The sequence below is a fragment of the Aethalodelphis obliquidens genome, unplaced genomic scaffold (genome assembly GCF_003676395.1).
Source record: "Aethalodelphis obliquidens isolate GAN/ISIS:26980383/991018 unplaced genomic scaffold, ASM367639v1 scaffold11, whole genome shotgun sequence".
Taxonomy (NCBI): domain Eukaryota; kingdom Metazoa; phylum Chordata; class Mammalia; order Artiodactyla; family Delphinidae; genus Aethalodelphis; species Aethalodelphis obliquidens.
In genome coordinates this window covers 8883509-8897644 of record NW_020837955.1, presented here as the reverse complement: position 1 = coordinate 8897644, position 14136 = coordinate 8883509, and the positions used below count along the sequence as shown (strand labels likewise).

General features: G+C 41.9%; 1 protein-coding gene across 15 annotated transcripts in view; it reads right to left on the bottom strand.

The window, feature by feature from the left end:
• The window catches only part of FAS (Fas cell surface death receptor), a 35426-nt gene extending 22447 nt beyond the window's left edge, over positions 1-12979 (bottom strand). For 8 of the 15 annotated variants that reach the window (XM_027111970.1, XM_027111972.1, XM_027111974.1 and 5 more), the window contains exons 1-2: positions 12653-12977; positions 123-285 (exon numbers count right to left, since the gene is read on the bottom strand). In XM_027111970.1, coding sequence (XP_026967771.1) covers positions 123-285; positions 12653-12682 — 193 coding nt within the window. In that variant the 5' untranslated portion in view covers positions 12683-12977. Of the gene's footprint in view, positions 1-122; positions 286-11692; positions 11805-12187; positions 12294-12652 lie in introns of those variants that run through there. The other 7 variants (XM_027111983.1, XM_027111984.1, XM_027111985.1 and 4 more) reach the window with 5 other exon arrangements.
• Between the last annotated feature and the right edge of the window lie 1157 nt (positions 12980-14136).

The window sequence follows — 14136 nt, the reverse complement described above, 5'->3', positions numbered from 1 at the left end:
ACAGTGAGAAGCCCACGTACCGCAAAAAAAAAAAAAAAAAAAACACTCTCTTCATTATTATTATATGCTACTCCTCACCCTGATTTTCATTCTGATCGCTAGATTTTTTTTGTATAACATACCAGGAGGACACGGCTGACAACAAAATTCGTGCTCACGATACAGGCCTTCACCGCAGCTCTCCCTTTTAGTAATATTCTTACTCAATTTCAGCATCTCAGAGTTGCTATCAGCCACATGGGAATTATCACCTTTAGACAATGGTCCAGCAATGGAGGTAAATATCTGTAAATGAAAAACATGAAGAGAATTTTACTGACTTCTGAACTAAGCAACTTGGTAAACAGGTGTAAGTCGCCCCAAATGGCTGTATTTTATTTGCCATGCACAGGCAAAATCAACGTGGGTTCCATCCTTCCACTGACTCATCTCCAAAAAAGGAGCAGATCAATTGCATGACAGTCCAGATCTTGGGTTCTCCAAACTACCCGAGAAACGGCATCACGGATGGTAGGAGCCACAGCTCTGGGCTCAAAAGTCACGGCTCCCACTTAGCAGCCCTATGATTGAGGGGAAAGTCACTTAAATTCTCCACGTCTCTGTTTTGTTATCTATAAGGTGGACATAATCTCTTCTTCATAGGTTTGCTGTGATGTTTGCTTCTATAAGGTGGACATAATCTCTTCTTCATAGGTTTGCTGTAATGCACTTCAAGTTCTTAGCACAATTCCTCACACATAATAAATAGGTGGCTGGTAAGCAGTATTATTATTAAGTTCCAGTGAGGGACAACATAGCAGAGTAGGAAAAAACATGAAATTTCAAAACGACTGCGGTTTGAATCCCAGCTCTGCTGCCAACACTGACTTTGGGCAAGTTAAAGGGCCTCACTGATCCTCAGTTTCCTGATCTGTAAGTGACAACAGTATTTTCTGTCTTGAAGGGTTATTGTGAGGATAAAAAGTGATAATTTCTCCCAATCCTGGTACTTAGCTTACAGCATGTTCTGTTTCTTCCTTTTTTATATATAGCAATAGAATCTACAGTTTTGATGAACTCCTTCCTGGTTATCTAACCATACAATAAATCCAACAGGATTTTCTTCACTTTTATTCAGGAAAAATGAACTTCTCTTAATAGAGAACCAATCTTTATTATTTGTTCCTTTTTTCTGGAGACAAACCCATAGGTCCAAGTGACACTGTGTCAAATTCATCTTAGTTAGGCTTGAGCTCCTTAGAAAAATGAGCCTCTAAAATGTATGGAAACATTTGGAGGTAATGTCTGTTTGATTCCTTTCTCAGGTTTTCTAAACATTTATTGTTTGTCTCTCTAAACACAAATACACATAATTTTTCATCTTATGTGGAATATGTAAATTCATTGCTAAGCATCAAAAAATTTTAAACTACTGGTTCTGAGGATTTTTCCCTCAAGGTCATTTTTCATAGTTTTCATGGTATACTTTTTTCCTTCTACTTTATGGCATCTTCTGGGTCAAGGGAACTAAATATTCTTCACGTATAAATCACTGCCACAGGAGTCCCCACATCTTCCCTTTTAGCCCTTCCCCCTTTGTCACCAAAGCCTGCATCCCTTCTAAGTCACAAGATACCATGGGACCTCCAAGGAAGGAGGGACGAAGGAGATGCGGTTGCCATCTTTTCCTCCTGGGATGGATGTATTGATGTACTGAAAAATACATTTCTAACATCCAGACTCCAGGAGGGAATATCACACCAAAATATCAAGAAAATACCTGACTTATCCAGGGTCACTCATGAGCAAAAGGTAGAGAGCTAGGACTTGTCTGAGTCTCCTCACTCTTATTACAGTGTTTTTTCCCCTACACCCAACTCACCATAAAATACAGCTTACTTTCTCTATATGAACAATTCTATGTAAAGAATAATTGGAAATGGTAAACAGATCAGAGGAATTATGCCTAAATGTACTGGCTTCACTATCAAACCACTGCCTTTTTAACCCAACAGACATTTCACTAGCACCTTCTATGTGCCAGGTTCTGTGAACACAGAGACAAGTAACATCGATTATAATCGAAAATGAATGTTAAGTTTCCAAAAGCAGATTTGCACATGGGCATATTATTTGTAATGTATTAATCATTGGGGGATTTTTAATGTTATATTTGCATGACTCTTACTTTTTAAAACACATTTGAATCTATGATCTGCTTCTAAAGCAGCTTTGAACAAAAAGTATTTATTAGTATCAATTTCTCTTTTCAAGATGACAGTTCCCCGCTTCTTACCTTTTCTACAGAAGGTCATCCTGTCATCCTGTTAATATTAGTCCCTCTTCCAGATCAGAGCATCAATAGCTAATGAACAGTAACTGAATTGGGCACTTTAGGAAATAATAACGTGATTGAAATCACACCAAAGGGTTAACTGCTAAGATGGGAAGGGCGTTCAAATGAAAGTCATTCACCTTTTAGGACCCTTACTCTATAACAAACTTTGTTCTATTTGACAGTCAGAAATTAAATATACTAACCATGTAACATTCCAGACATTGCCAGCACATGAAAATTCTCAAACAAATGTAAAAATCTCTGTAGCTAGAAGAAATCAGTAAGTCCTTTTTGCAAGAGATAATGGAAAACAGAATCTAGGCAACCAAACTGAGTAGACACAACTCCTTTCTGTTATCAGCCACCTCTGTTGCTGGGAAGAGGGACTTAACAGTGAGATGTTACTTGCTCTCCTTCTCTTTCAATTCTGGTTTCTCACCAGAAACTGAAGAAAATGACACAGATTTAAACTCAAAGAGATCTGAGTCAAAATTGGGTAGCCAAAATTGACAAGTCAAAGGTGCTCAAAGTTGATACCCAATAGTGTGTGGATGTGTGTGTGTGTGTCCCCTACAGCTATAGGTCCCATCCTTTCCTTGGTAAGCTAATTTCATCCAGCAGTCATGTGACAATATTACAAGCAGGTCCACAATTCCTGGTTTAAATGATCAAGCACTCAGAGAGTGCTTAACATTTATGTAATGTAACATTTATGAATTGTTACCTTAGTGTTATTTCTAAAAAAACTGTGCATATACTAAACGTTCTGGAGATGTCTAAGAGAAATGTACTTTCTAATTTTGCTTTAGTTTTGAAGTTTTTGACTGGAAATCAAAACCCACTGTTCAAAAATACATTCAGAATTTGAGAAATGTGAATCTTGGAGTAGAACAGTGAAAGACATAAACATCACTGGCCATGGAGCAGATACCAGTGCCAAACTCATCTCATATTTGATCACACCTGCTTCACAGAGCTGAATTTCTGGAAACATTTCCTACTTAGTTCAGCATCAAAGAATTATGTCGAGGATAAAAAAAGAAAAATGGGTCTAAAGAGCATGTTCTAACTCTTACAAGATATTATGTAAGCAGTGTTCCACACAGCTTGTGTTTTTTTAAGTTTTTGCATTAGCTCAAGTTTGTAGTATGCAAAGATTTAACCCAAACTTTCCAGGCAGAAACTGGGGTGTTTTTGACTGTGACAAGGCAGGAAACCCACAAAGAACTAAGTGATCAGAATGCTCAAAAAAATTTTTTTTCAAAAAAGCTGAAAAGGCCAGAAAATCAGTTAAATCAAAGATGTGAAAAGTGGATAAACTAAGGCAAATGATAACCAAATGGGAAAAAAAGGAATACAATTAATTTAAAATTTCCATCATGACAAAGATTCAAAAGTCAGAGAGACCTCAATTTTATATTCCGCTGGGAATAATATTAGCTAACACATTAATCAATTACTTAAATGAGTAAATACTTTGTTGAGTACCTACTATGTGCTAGACAGACATCCAAGAACAGAGCAGTAAACAGATAAAGACTTAGCTCTCATAGAGTTTATATGGAAATGAGGTGTACTGTATTAGTCAGGGTTCTTGAGAGAAACAGGACCAATAGTGCTTGTGTGTGTGCGCACACACGTGTGTGTGTGTGTGTGTGTGTGTGTGAAGAGAGAGAGATTGATTTATTTTAAGGAATTGGCTCACACAACTGTAAAGGCTTGCCAAGTCCAAATTCTGCTGATGGGGTAGGCCAGCATGCTGAGGAGTCAGGGAAGAGCTGCAGCTCAAGTCCAAAGGCAGTCTGGCAGAACTCCTTCTTCCTTAGGGAATCTCAGTCTTCATTCTATTAAGGCATTCAACTGACTGAATGAGGCCCACTCACTTACAGAGGGTATCTAACTTACTCAAAGCTTACCAATTTAAATGTACAAATCAACCAAAACAAAAAAACAAGCAAAACTGTCGCAGAAACATCCAGAATAATGTTTGAGCAAATATCTGGGTGCCATGGTCCAGTCATGTCGACACATAATATTAAGCATCGTGTGGAGGGAAATGATAAAGAAACAAAGAAATATGTCAAGGAGGAATAAGTGCTATTTAAAGGAATAAAGCAAGCTTGGGGGCATGGAGAGTTTGAAGGGTGAGGTAGTGATGTTTTAGGAAGAGTGGTCTGGGAAGGCCACAGAATAAGAAGACATTTGGGCAGTGACTTGTTGCAAGTGGATGACTAGCTGGGAAGGGCTTTCCAGGCAGGTCACACCTAGAGGAACTTGGCTTAGCCCAAATGGGGACATACCTGAGGACCTCAGCAAAAGCATTATTAGCAGCTAGCTATTAAGAGAGTTAAAGGTAAATGTCTCCTGAATCACACTGGTAATTAACATGTTGACCACTGAAGCCACAGTGGGATCATACAGCCAATCATAACCATAGACGCTGCAGTCTCGTAGCATCCTGGAACGTCAAAGCAGAAAGGGACCATATGAGCATCTGCTCAGCTTCAATATAGATTTTAAAAATGGATCTCCTTGCATCTTTCATTATCTACAGGATTTTAATATTTTCTGCAAATCAGAAAACTTGCTTCTCTCTCTCCTTCTGAATTGTTTGTGAAAATGTTAAGTCAGGAAACCAAACCCTAGACATTTGCCTAGCTTTTTACAAAGTTCATTCACACACATCACCTCGTGGTCATCGCAATAAATCTACACATGAGGAATTATTACGGCCTTATTTTATAGCCGAGGAAGCTGAGCACAGAGTATATGAAATGACTCGTCCAATAACCCACAGTTAGGACTGGCCAAGGGAGGACTCGACAACGCTGGCCCAAACACCTCTGGGCTGTTTCAGGTTTACAAATTACTTTCCTAGTTGCTTTCTCCACATAGGCACACAAACAACTCAATTTGTTTTCAGACAATTGTTCGCAAGACGCCTGTGTGTTAATTATACAATGAACCTTCAAAGCAAATGCATGTTGAAGGTGGAGGCAGTCTGGCAGGAACTTCCTGGAACCCAGAAGTCAGTCCCCTGCCCTCTAGTCTGGGAAAACTGTAGCAGGACTGTCCAGGTTGCGGTTCTGGCTGGCAGGGAAGGTGAAACTTCCCAGCCCTGGTCTGCAGCTTGAAAGGAAGGGGAGTTTAGGTTTCCCTTCCTCCAGCCTGAGTGCCATCACACCCACTGTGAGTCCCTTGCAGGGGTGGGGATCTGCAATGCACAAATAGGAATCAGAAGTCTTCCTATCCTCCAATCTTTGCATTTGCTCCATTTGAAACTCTCAGAAACAGGGTGACGTGAGACTTTGTCCCTTGTATCAGATGATGAGAAACTGAAAGAACAGCTGGATTTTTATTAATTATCTGCAGCAGTGATGAATCACTTTTCATAGTCAACCTGGTTACTACGTAGAAGAAACAAAGCAGGAATGGAGCAGGAATGGCCAGACCCAGAAACTGATGGCCACCCTTGAGGTATATCACTTCACTTTGACAAGCTCTCCACACTTTCCCAGGAATCATAAACACCCAAGATTTAACATGGCAATTACAAATAGAGTAACATTGCAGTGACTGAATTAAACAAACTACTGGAAGAAACTGAGAATCCCATTAGCATTACTTCAAAGAAGCAGTGCGGCAATTGGCCCTAAGAGATGAGCTAGGGTTTGAAAAGGAAGTTTAAAAAATCACCTTTTTTTCTGTTCTTAGTGAAGTTCAAAGCAAACAGGAAAAGAATTTTAAAAAGCAGAGGCAAAAAAAAAAAAAAAAAGGTGTCTGGTGGTGAAAAATGGCAGCAAGAATAAGTAGACATCTCTGGAACAGTCAGCGAGATTTTTCAATACTGAGCACACACTTCAGGCTGATTATAGATATTCAAGCTGACTAGAAGCTCTCCAGTAATCATGGTGAAGAGTTTTAGAGATGACCCAACCCAAGCCCTTCACCTTATAGGAGAAGCTATGCCCCAAACGGGTGGTGGGGTGACTGGTCCATGTCACACAGCTAGCTCAAGAGATTCAGACTCCTATGGGCTGAAGTGTATCTCCCTCACATCCATATTCCTATGGTGAAGTCCTAACCCCAAGTAGCCCAGAATGTCACCATGTTTGGAGATAGGGTCTTTAAAGAGGAAATTAGTTAAAATGAGGTCCTTGGGTGCACCTTAATCCGATATGACTGGTGTCCCTATAAGAAGAAACTTGGACGCAGGCACAGACAAGGGGAAGATGACGTGAAGACACAGGGCCATTGACAAGCCAAGGAGAGAGGCGAGGAAGAGATCATTGCCTCAGAGTCTAGGCTTCTTCTAACCTCCAGACATGAGAGAAAATAAATTTCTGTTGTTTAAGCCACCCAGTCTGTGGTGCTGTGTTACGGCAGCCATGGGAAATGAATACAGGCCCAAACCACCATCTCTTGATTCCCTCAGATTCTGGATTTGAGGGAGGTCAGTGGTGCATACACACTTGGGAACTCCTCATAGCTGAGCACTAGGATTTCCCATCTTGAACTATCACTGAACTAAACAGACAAGAGATGGCAAACAGTCTTCAGAACCGGAATCATCAGGGGCCCCTAGGAACCTGAACTTCTTCCCAGTCTTACAGGCCCCACTAGGGGGTTGAAATCTCACTGTCCCCTACTGTCCAGGACACAACTGGAACAAGAGGCTAGTTCTGGTCATTCGCTCTTTAGACTTTTAATTACTTATCAATACTTTAGGAAAAAGGAATTCTAAAAAGACCATTAATAGTTCACCATTTCCGATTGTATAATGCATCTCGAATATATTTGTGTAAAGGGTAAGGAAATAGTAATGACATTTTGTAGTAGGTGCATTATTGAAAAACTGAAATAAAAACAAATAAAAGAAAATTTTCTATATTAAAGAGATAAGTGAAGATCCCGTTCGTTCTTTTTTCAAAATGAGTAAATAAAATTACACAAGGTAATCTTATTCCAGTAATGTTTTCATTCTTTCTTAAGGCTAGTTTCTTGGGAAGACCAGGAGAGAGATAGCTGAGGCAGTGGGAGTACGGGACTGGTTAGACCCCTGACTGAATCAAGCCATAAATAAAACAAAATGAGGAAACCCAGAGAATTTCATCTGGGATTAGATTTTGAGTTTAGTGCTAGAGTTAGAAAAATCATTTTCAAAACCCTGAAAGACATTAGAATCATGTAGTGATGGATTAAAAATTTAAAAAATGCTTAGGTCCCAACACAGACCTAAAGAATCTGGATCTCTGAGAATGGGGTCTCCTTATGATTATGTTCTGTTACTTAATATTTAATAACCCTGGTGGCTATTTTGATGCTCCTCCCAGCTGAAGACCAACTGGAGGAAGCACAATTTGAGGTTAGCAGGCGACTACATTTACATGTGAGAAGATAAGAGTGTTACAGAGTAACAGCATCTGTGCTCTGCACTTGCAAATCAGAATTTGACTTTTCATGGAGAAATAATGACCCTTCTAAAAATAAGCCCGAAAAGAAAAGAAGTCATCTTTGGTGGAGGAAATGGGTGATGGGAGGGCTACCAAGTCCTAAACTAGAACCCTAGAGTCCTTAAATGCCCAGAGGGGTCCCAGGGCTATCACAGGAGTAAAGCATCCAGGTGGAACAGACAACAAAGTGTAGGAGGGCCTGGTCAAATGGAGAGGTGCACGTGGACCAAAGGGGCAGCCATTTGATCCAGGGGAGTGGGGGTCAGGTGGCATGTGGGTCCAGATCTTCCAGTTTTCAAGAGAAACCAAAATCTTCCAACATTTAAGTGGTGGCAGCTAATATTAAAAATATATACCTGCACACATACATACTGTTTGTGTCAGTGCTGTGCAGGGTAGACAAAACATAGCCTGGGGCAGTGTAAGCCCAATTTTTGAAATCAGGCCTAAATCCACACAGACATCCATGTGAAAAAACAGTCCATCAGGAACAAGGATCCTTTTGTGAGGATGGCTAAAAACCATAGCTCAATCCTCAGCAAGGGGCAAGAGCCTTACACCACAGGTTCTGAGTTCATTTTCTCTCTCTGTCTCCCCTCTTTTTTCTAAGATCTCTGACCTCAGAAATCAAAAGTGTTGATGTTTCTCACATCTTATATTTTTATGGCCTCCCAGAACACAGAGGAGACTAAATCCAGAATGCTGCATCACTTGACTGTAGGACAGACTGACGTTAATGACTCCGAAGCAAAGTTTATTCTAATTTTCCAAGTTTATCCCAGTTCGCAGCTTAACAAAACCTACCTGCGGTAGGCTTGCTTGCCTTGCTGGGCTGAGTACCTCTGACGATTGAATTTGTAGTCAGATTTGCTAACTTACAAGATTGGCCTTACTCAAAATGTACAATTTCATACGAAAGTCGCTATCATCCCGCACTTAGTGGATCTCGGGCCAGGTGTCCAAGAGAGCAATGGCTGCTGTTTCTAACTGCCCAAAGATGGGGATGGCTTGGTCGCACAAAAGCTCATTCCAAATCAGAAAGGGAGCTGTGATCAAAGAGGAGAACTAGCCCATTTCCTTCTGAGGAAGGTGAAGTTAACAATCTTACAATGATCAACTTTCTAATTTGGGCCTTACAACTCATAGTCTCACTTCAAAGAAAATAGTATGCAAGTAGGCAAGTACTTTTGAATTATTTGTTCCTGTTTAAGACTGAATGGAAGATAGTTAATTGGTGTTAGGAGTCCAACTACATAAAAAGCTAAAGATACATTATTTTATTTCATTTTGTTTATTTATTTATTCATTTTATTTCTTTCATTTTAAAGCAAGGGTCTTCCAGAAAATGAAAGGACTTATTAGGTAGTTAAATGCTGTTTTCCCACTTTTGTGAATAGATACACACACACAGCAAAAAGAATACAATACTATCCATTAAGGTACTTACAATGGTCCTACAAATAATTTTTTGGTAATAAGCTATATATGGTATTATCTTTACATTATTACTTATTATTTTTCATCATAAGTCAATAAGTCTTTAGTACCTATTACAAAACATGTGCTCATTTAAGGGACTTTTGGAACCTAAGATAATTCACCAAAAGGCACTTAACTCACTAGGGGTTTTCAAGTGGGGGATTTCCTTATTCAGGTTTTTGATCATCTCTTAGAAAATGATTACTCTGTCCTTGGTAGTTGTGGTAGCCTTCAGAGAGATTCCTTTGAACTACTGACATTTCCACCATTAAGAACTATTTAGAAGTAAATTACTTGTTTAGTGTCCCAAAGAAACTTACTTAGAGACAACATCCAAATCCTGAGTCCTCTTTGTCTCAACGCAAGAATAAAAATTGCTTTTTCTAAATTAAACTCTAATTTTGCCACCAAGGGTGGTAATTGTATTATGGAGACAGACAATAGAAGATTTTTCATTCACCCAATTGTAGCTAGTCATGAAGGACCCAAAGATTTCCATATATCAATTTCATTTTTCCTTTCCAATCTTGCCATCTTTTTTTTTTTTTTTTCAATCTTGCCATCTTTTATAAATTTCTGTTTTTCCATCCTGGTTGTTAATGTTTTAAATTACATTTCATAATTTATTTTATTCGTAAGAATTTTCAAGTTTTTTATGATTTAAGGAAAACCTGTTAAAAACAACAATAAACAAACACATTGCAACCTATTTCATGTCTCTTAGGCTGGTTTAAGAAAAATTATTAAATTATAAACTAAACAACTGTCTTTTATTTTGTCCCTGAAACTCTTCTGTATGATTACTTATAAATACACCGACTTCTTTTTCAGCGGCCCTCTCCTTGTCCTCGACCATAATTTTGAGAAGTGCTCTAAGAAATAAAGGAGAGGAAAATGGCTAATCTAGTAACTGCCTAACCATAGACCTAAACAGTACAAGACAAAGCCTATGAGGACTATGTGCTATTAAAAGAAGCAGCAGCAGTCCTCACAGCTATTTCTCACACAAATTTCTAAAGTAAGTTTGCCTCTTTTTCTGTATCCTTTAGACACTTGTGAATTGTTTGGGGCTTTCAAACTTACTTATCGTAGGTCCCATGGAAATGACACCCAGAAACTAGGGGAGAGAAAACTAACTCCAAGAGGGAAGAAAAAGGGAGGAGAAGCAAAGAGGTAAAGGATGGGATATTTGCTGACCATAGATTGCGCTAGACACAAGAGGACTAGAGGAAGAAAGAGGAAAAGAGAAAATATGGCCGCTCCCTCCCATCCACTTCCAGCCCACTAACACGATTAAACCAAATTTGCTTCTGCGTTGCATGTAATTAGCACTCGAGCCCCCATTTAATTTATTTGCACACTAGTAAATAAAGCCCTACTAAGTGCGAAGTCATAAAAGCAAGCATTTTCTAGAGACACACAAGGTGACATAATGGTGTGGAAACTTCTTTAAGAATAGAGGCGTGATATTGTGCCAGTGATGGGGGCAGGGCAGCATTCTGTGTAACTAAATTTAAAAGTCATATTAGAAAAGAGAAATAGAGGATATACTACAAAATGCAAACAATGATTATCTAGGTGATAGGGTTATGTCAGATTTTTTCTTTTTACACCTCTGTATTGATAAATTTTATTTGATAAATGTTAATTTCTTAGGCCACATATCATATATAACAGTAATAAGCAAATTATGTTTAATATATATTATAGATATTATAACATGTATATATAAATAAATGTGTATGTATATATACATGCATATATGTGTGTGTATGAATGTGTGTGCATTCTTTCAGAAAAGCAGTTTCCTTGGTGCTTTAAACATGCACCTCTGGTAAAGATGCTATAGTATAAAAGTTAAGCATAGCTCTGGGCCTTGATAATTTTGCTACACTTATTAGTATTGTTGTTCCAAGAGCTAAGAGATTGTCAAAGCAACTAACACTGCAATAAGGCAGTGGTTAATGATAAGGAAGAGAAGAGTGTGATCTGAGGTTGTATAAATGGTTTCTCAATTTTGAATCCTAAATTTTCTCGAAGAAAATTCCTAAAGGAGCCCAAATATTGTACATTATTTCTGAAAGGATCAGGGAAATTTGTTTTTTTCCAATCATAAGATTGTTCCAGACATCAGTGCTTTCTTCCTTTCAACTCTTGTCATCTGGACATCAGGTGCAATCAACGAACCGCCCGGGCTTTGGAACTGGATCTAAATTAAATCCCAGCCCTGCCGCTTACTGTTTGGACTCGGTCTAATTACTTAAGCTTTCCGAACCCCATTTCGCCATCTGTAAAATGGAGATGAGGACATCTTCCTTCCTGCGCAGCTGCGAATGAACTGAGATCACATTCGTAGACATTCTGATCTGTGCCAAAGTCCTGGCACTTTGATGGGGACCAACAAAGTAAGAATCCGTTGGCTTTCAGAGAATTCGGAACTCACATGAACCTCTGGAGGCCCAGTGTCTTCGATCAGCCGTCACCACGCTGGCATTGCTGAGGCAGGGACTCTCCAAAAGAGGTGGCCGCTGCTTAGGCTTCTAGGCCAAGTACAGGCTCCCCAGCGCGTGCGCGGTGGCAGCAGGTACCACCGCCTGAGCAGTGAGGCCCAGGTTCCCTACCGCCCCGGAGTTCAGCAAGCAATGAAAGATAACAAGAAAGAAAATGGAGAGAAGAAAATTTAAAAAAAAAAAAAAAAAAAAAGACCAAACCTGAGATAGTGACTCACGGTCTTAAGGAGAGGGATTACCGGAAGGGAAACAAAACAGTTTCTTTTTCTGTGTAGCGATAAGAAGGTAAACAAGTCTCTTAAGGCGCATTCACCCCCAAGATAACTTTTTCAAGAAAGAAACGGTGCAGTCCAAAGCCTCAGGTTTAACCACCGCCTCGGGGCTGATTTATTCCCTAAAGTTGGGAACTGCCGGAAAACCTGTATTACCAGTGCAGGGAGTGCAGGTTCTCACCGCCCCGCGGCGCGCACATCCACCAGCACAGCAGCGGTGCTTCGGCATGGCTTGTAAAGACTTGTCCAGAAGATCCCCTCCAGTCTCCGGTCCCTCCAGCGACACTCAAATCTCGCACGCCCCGGCCCGCCCCCGGCGCCCACCCCTCTCTGGGCCGCGAACAGCGTCCCCGGGGAGCACCCGGAGCTGTTCCGCCTGCCCCGCGGGCTTACCGCTCTATATCCAGCCCCAAGAAAAACGAGTTCCCCGGTTTCCTGAGATCCCGCCCTCAGGGAAAGTCCTGGCAGCTCTGGTGAGCCAGCCTGTCAGAGGCCGGACAAGCCCGCCGCCCACGCGCGCGTCCCCCTGACGCCCCCGGAGCTAGTCCAGCTCCCGCCCGCACCGCGCCCGCCCAGTGGCCGAGCTGGGAGAGGCTCCCGCCCGGGCAGGAAAACACTCACCAGTGGCCAGAGAACCCAGATCTCGGACATGGCTGTGGAGCAATCGCCAAAGTGAAGGAGCCTCTCCAACTGGCACCCGAGCGGGTCACACACCCCGTGAGAAGTCACAGCCCCGCCGGGCCCCTCCCCGCGCTCCAGCCAGCCTGAGAGAGTGTTCCCGCCGGGCCCCCCCCGGGGGCGCTCACGCACAGTTACTCCGGTAGCGCTTTTCTCTTTCTCCAGCAGCGTCTCCGAGCACCTGCGTGTCTCTTCTGAGAGACCCGAAAAGACTTAAAGAAAGGTCCCCGGGCCCGGGGGCGGGGGGGAGCCGAGGTTGGAGGAGGAAGCTTTGCTGCGGAACGCCTGGGTGGGGGAGGGCGCCGTCGATTCAGCCTGCGCGCGCACGGGGCGGGGTGGGGGGGTGACGGGGTTGTAGAGCCGGGAGTGGGGATTTGTTACACAAACGGGCATTCCCCGTGGCGGGCGTTTCCGCAGTCGGCTGGCATGCCTAGCTCAGGTGAGGATCTTGAGAGCGGGCTTGATGTCCTTTCTAAACTCTTCCGCAGTTTAAACTGGGAAGGCTGGGGAGGACTGGGGTGCAGAGCGCAGACATCCTGCCTCCGTGCAGAAGCCTCGGCTAACTGCTGGGATTCTCAGAAAAGACCCAGTCTTCCCTCAGCTCCACGTGTTGTGGTGGTGACCTGAGAGGCTCACAGGAGTCCCCGGACTAGTGTATGTAGTGAGAGTTACCGAACGAAAAGTTTCAGATATTGTGCTGTGGGGATTCCGAAGAGGACGGACCTTTTATTTCTCAAGAGGAGTACAAAGCTAACTCCCAAGACAAATCACACAGCTCCAGCTGTGTTAGAAGTTCACAATTACTTCCCCTCCTTTGTTACTCATTATTTCCTGGCGAATTTTCTTAAAAAAAAAAAAAAAAAGTAGTACTTTAGTGCTTTGGTTAACAGCTCGAAGTCACTATTGTTTTGGAAAAGTTGATCTGTCTGTTTAGCCAGTTCTGCAAGAATTTTACAGAAGAAAGTTTGTATAATGACATCATCAAGGAGCATGACTCTGAAAGTAGTTCCTAGGCTGGGCACCAGTGAAGCGGTATTTCCTCGGCATCCTTCACTAAGCTTTACACCCTCACTCAGGTACTCTTCTTCCTTCCCAGATGGCTGCATCCCATTAGGAACACTCTCCTTTCCCTCCCTTTGCCTGGCTCATTCCTCATCCATCAGACTCCCTCTCTGTGGACATTTTCTTCTGGTAGCCTTTCCAGGCTCCCAAGTCTGGATGAGGTCACCCTCCTAAATGCTTTCACTCACCTGGTGTTTTGCACTGCCCTCATGGCCCAGTCTTGTAGGTATGGATTTATCTGTCTCTGCTCATCTCCCTGTAGATTGATAGTGCTGTGAAGAAGACCCTGGCTGGCCAGTCCGGTTCCTACAGTTCCCAGCCCAAAACAGACACAAAAAGACGTGAATGGTGGGGGGCTGGAGCCA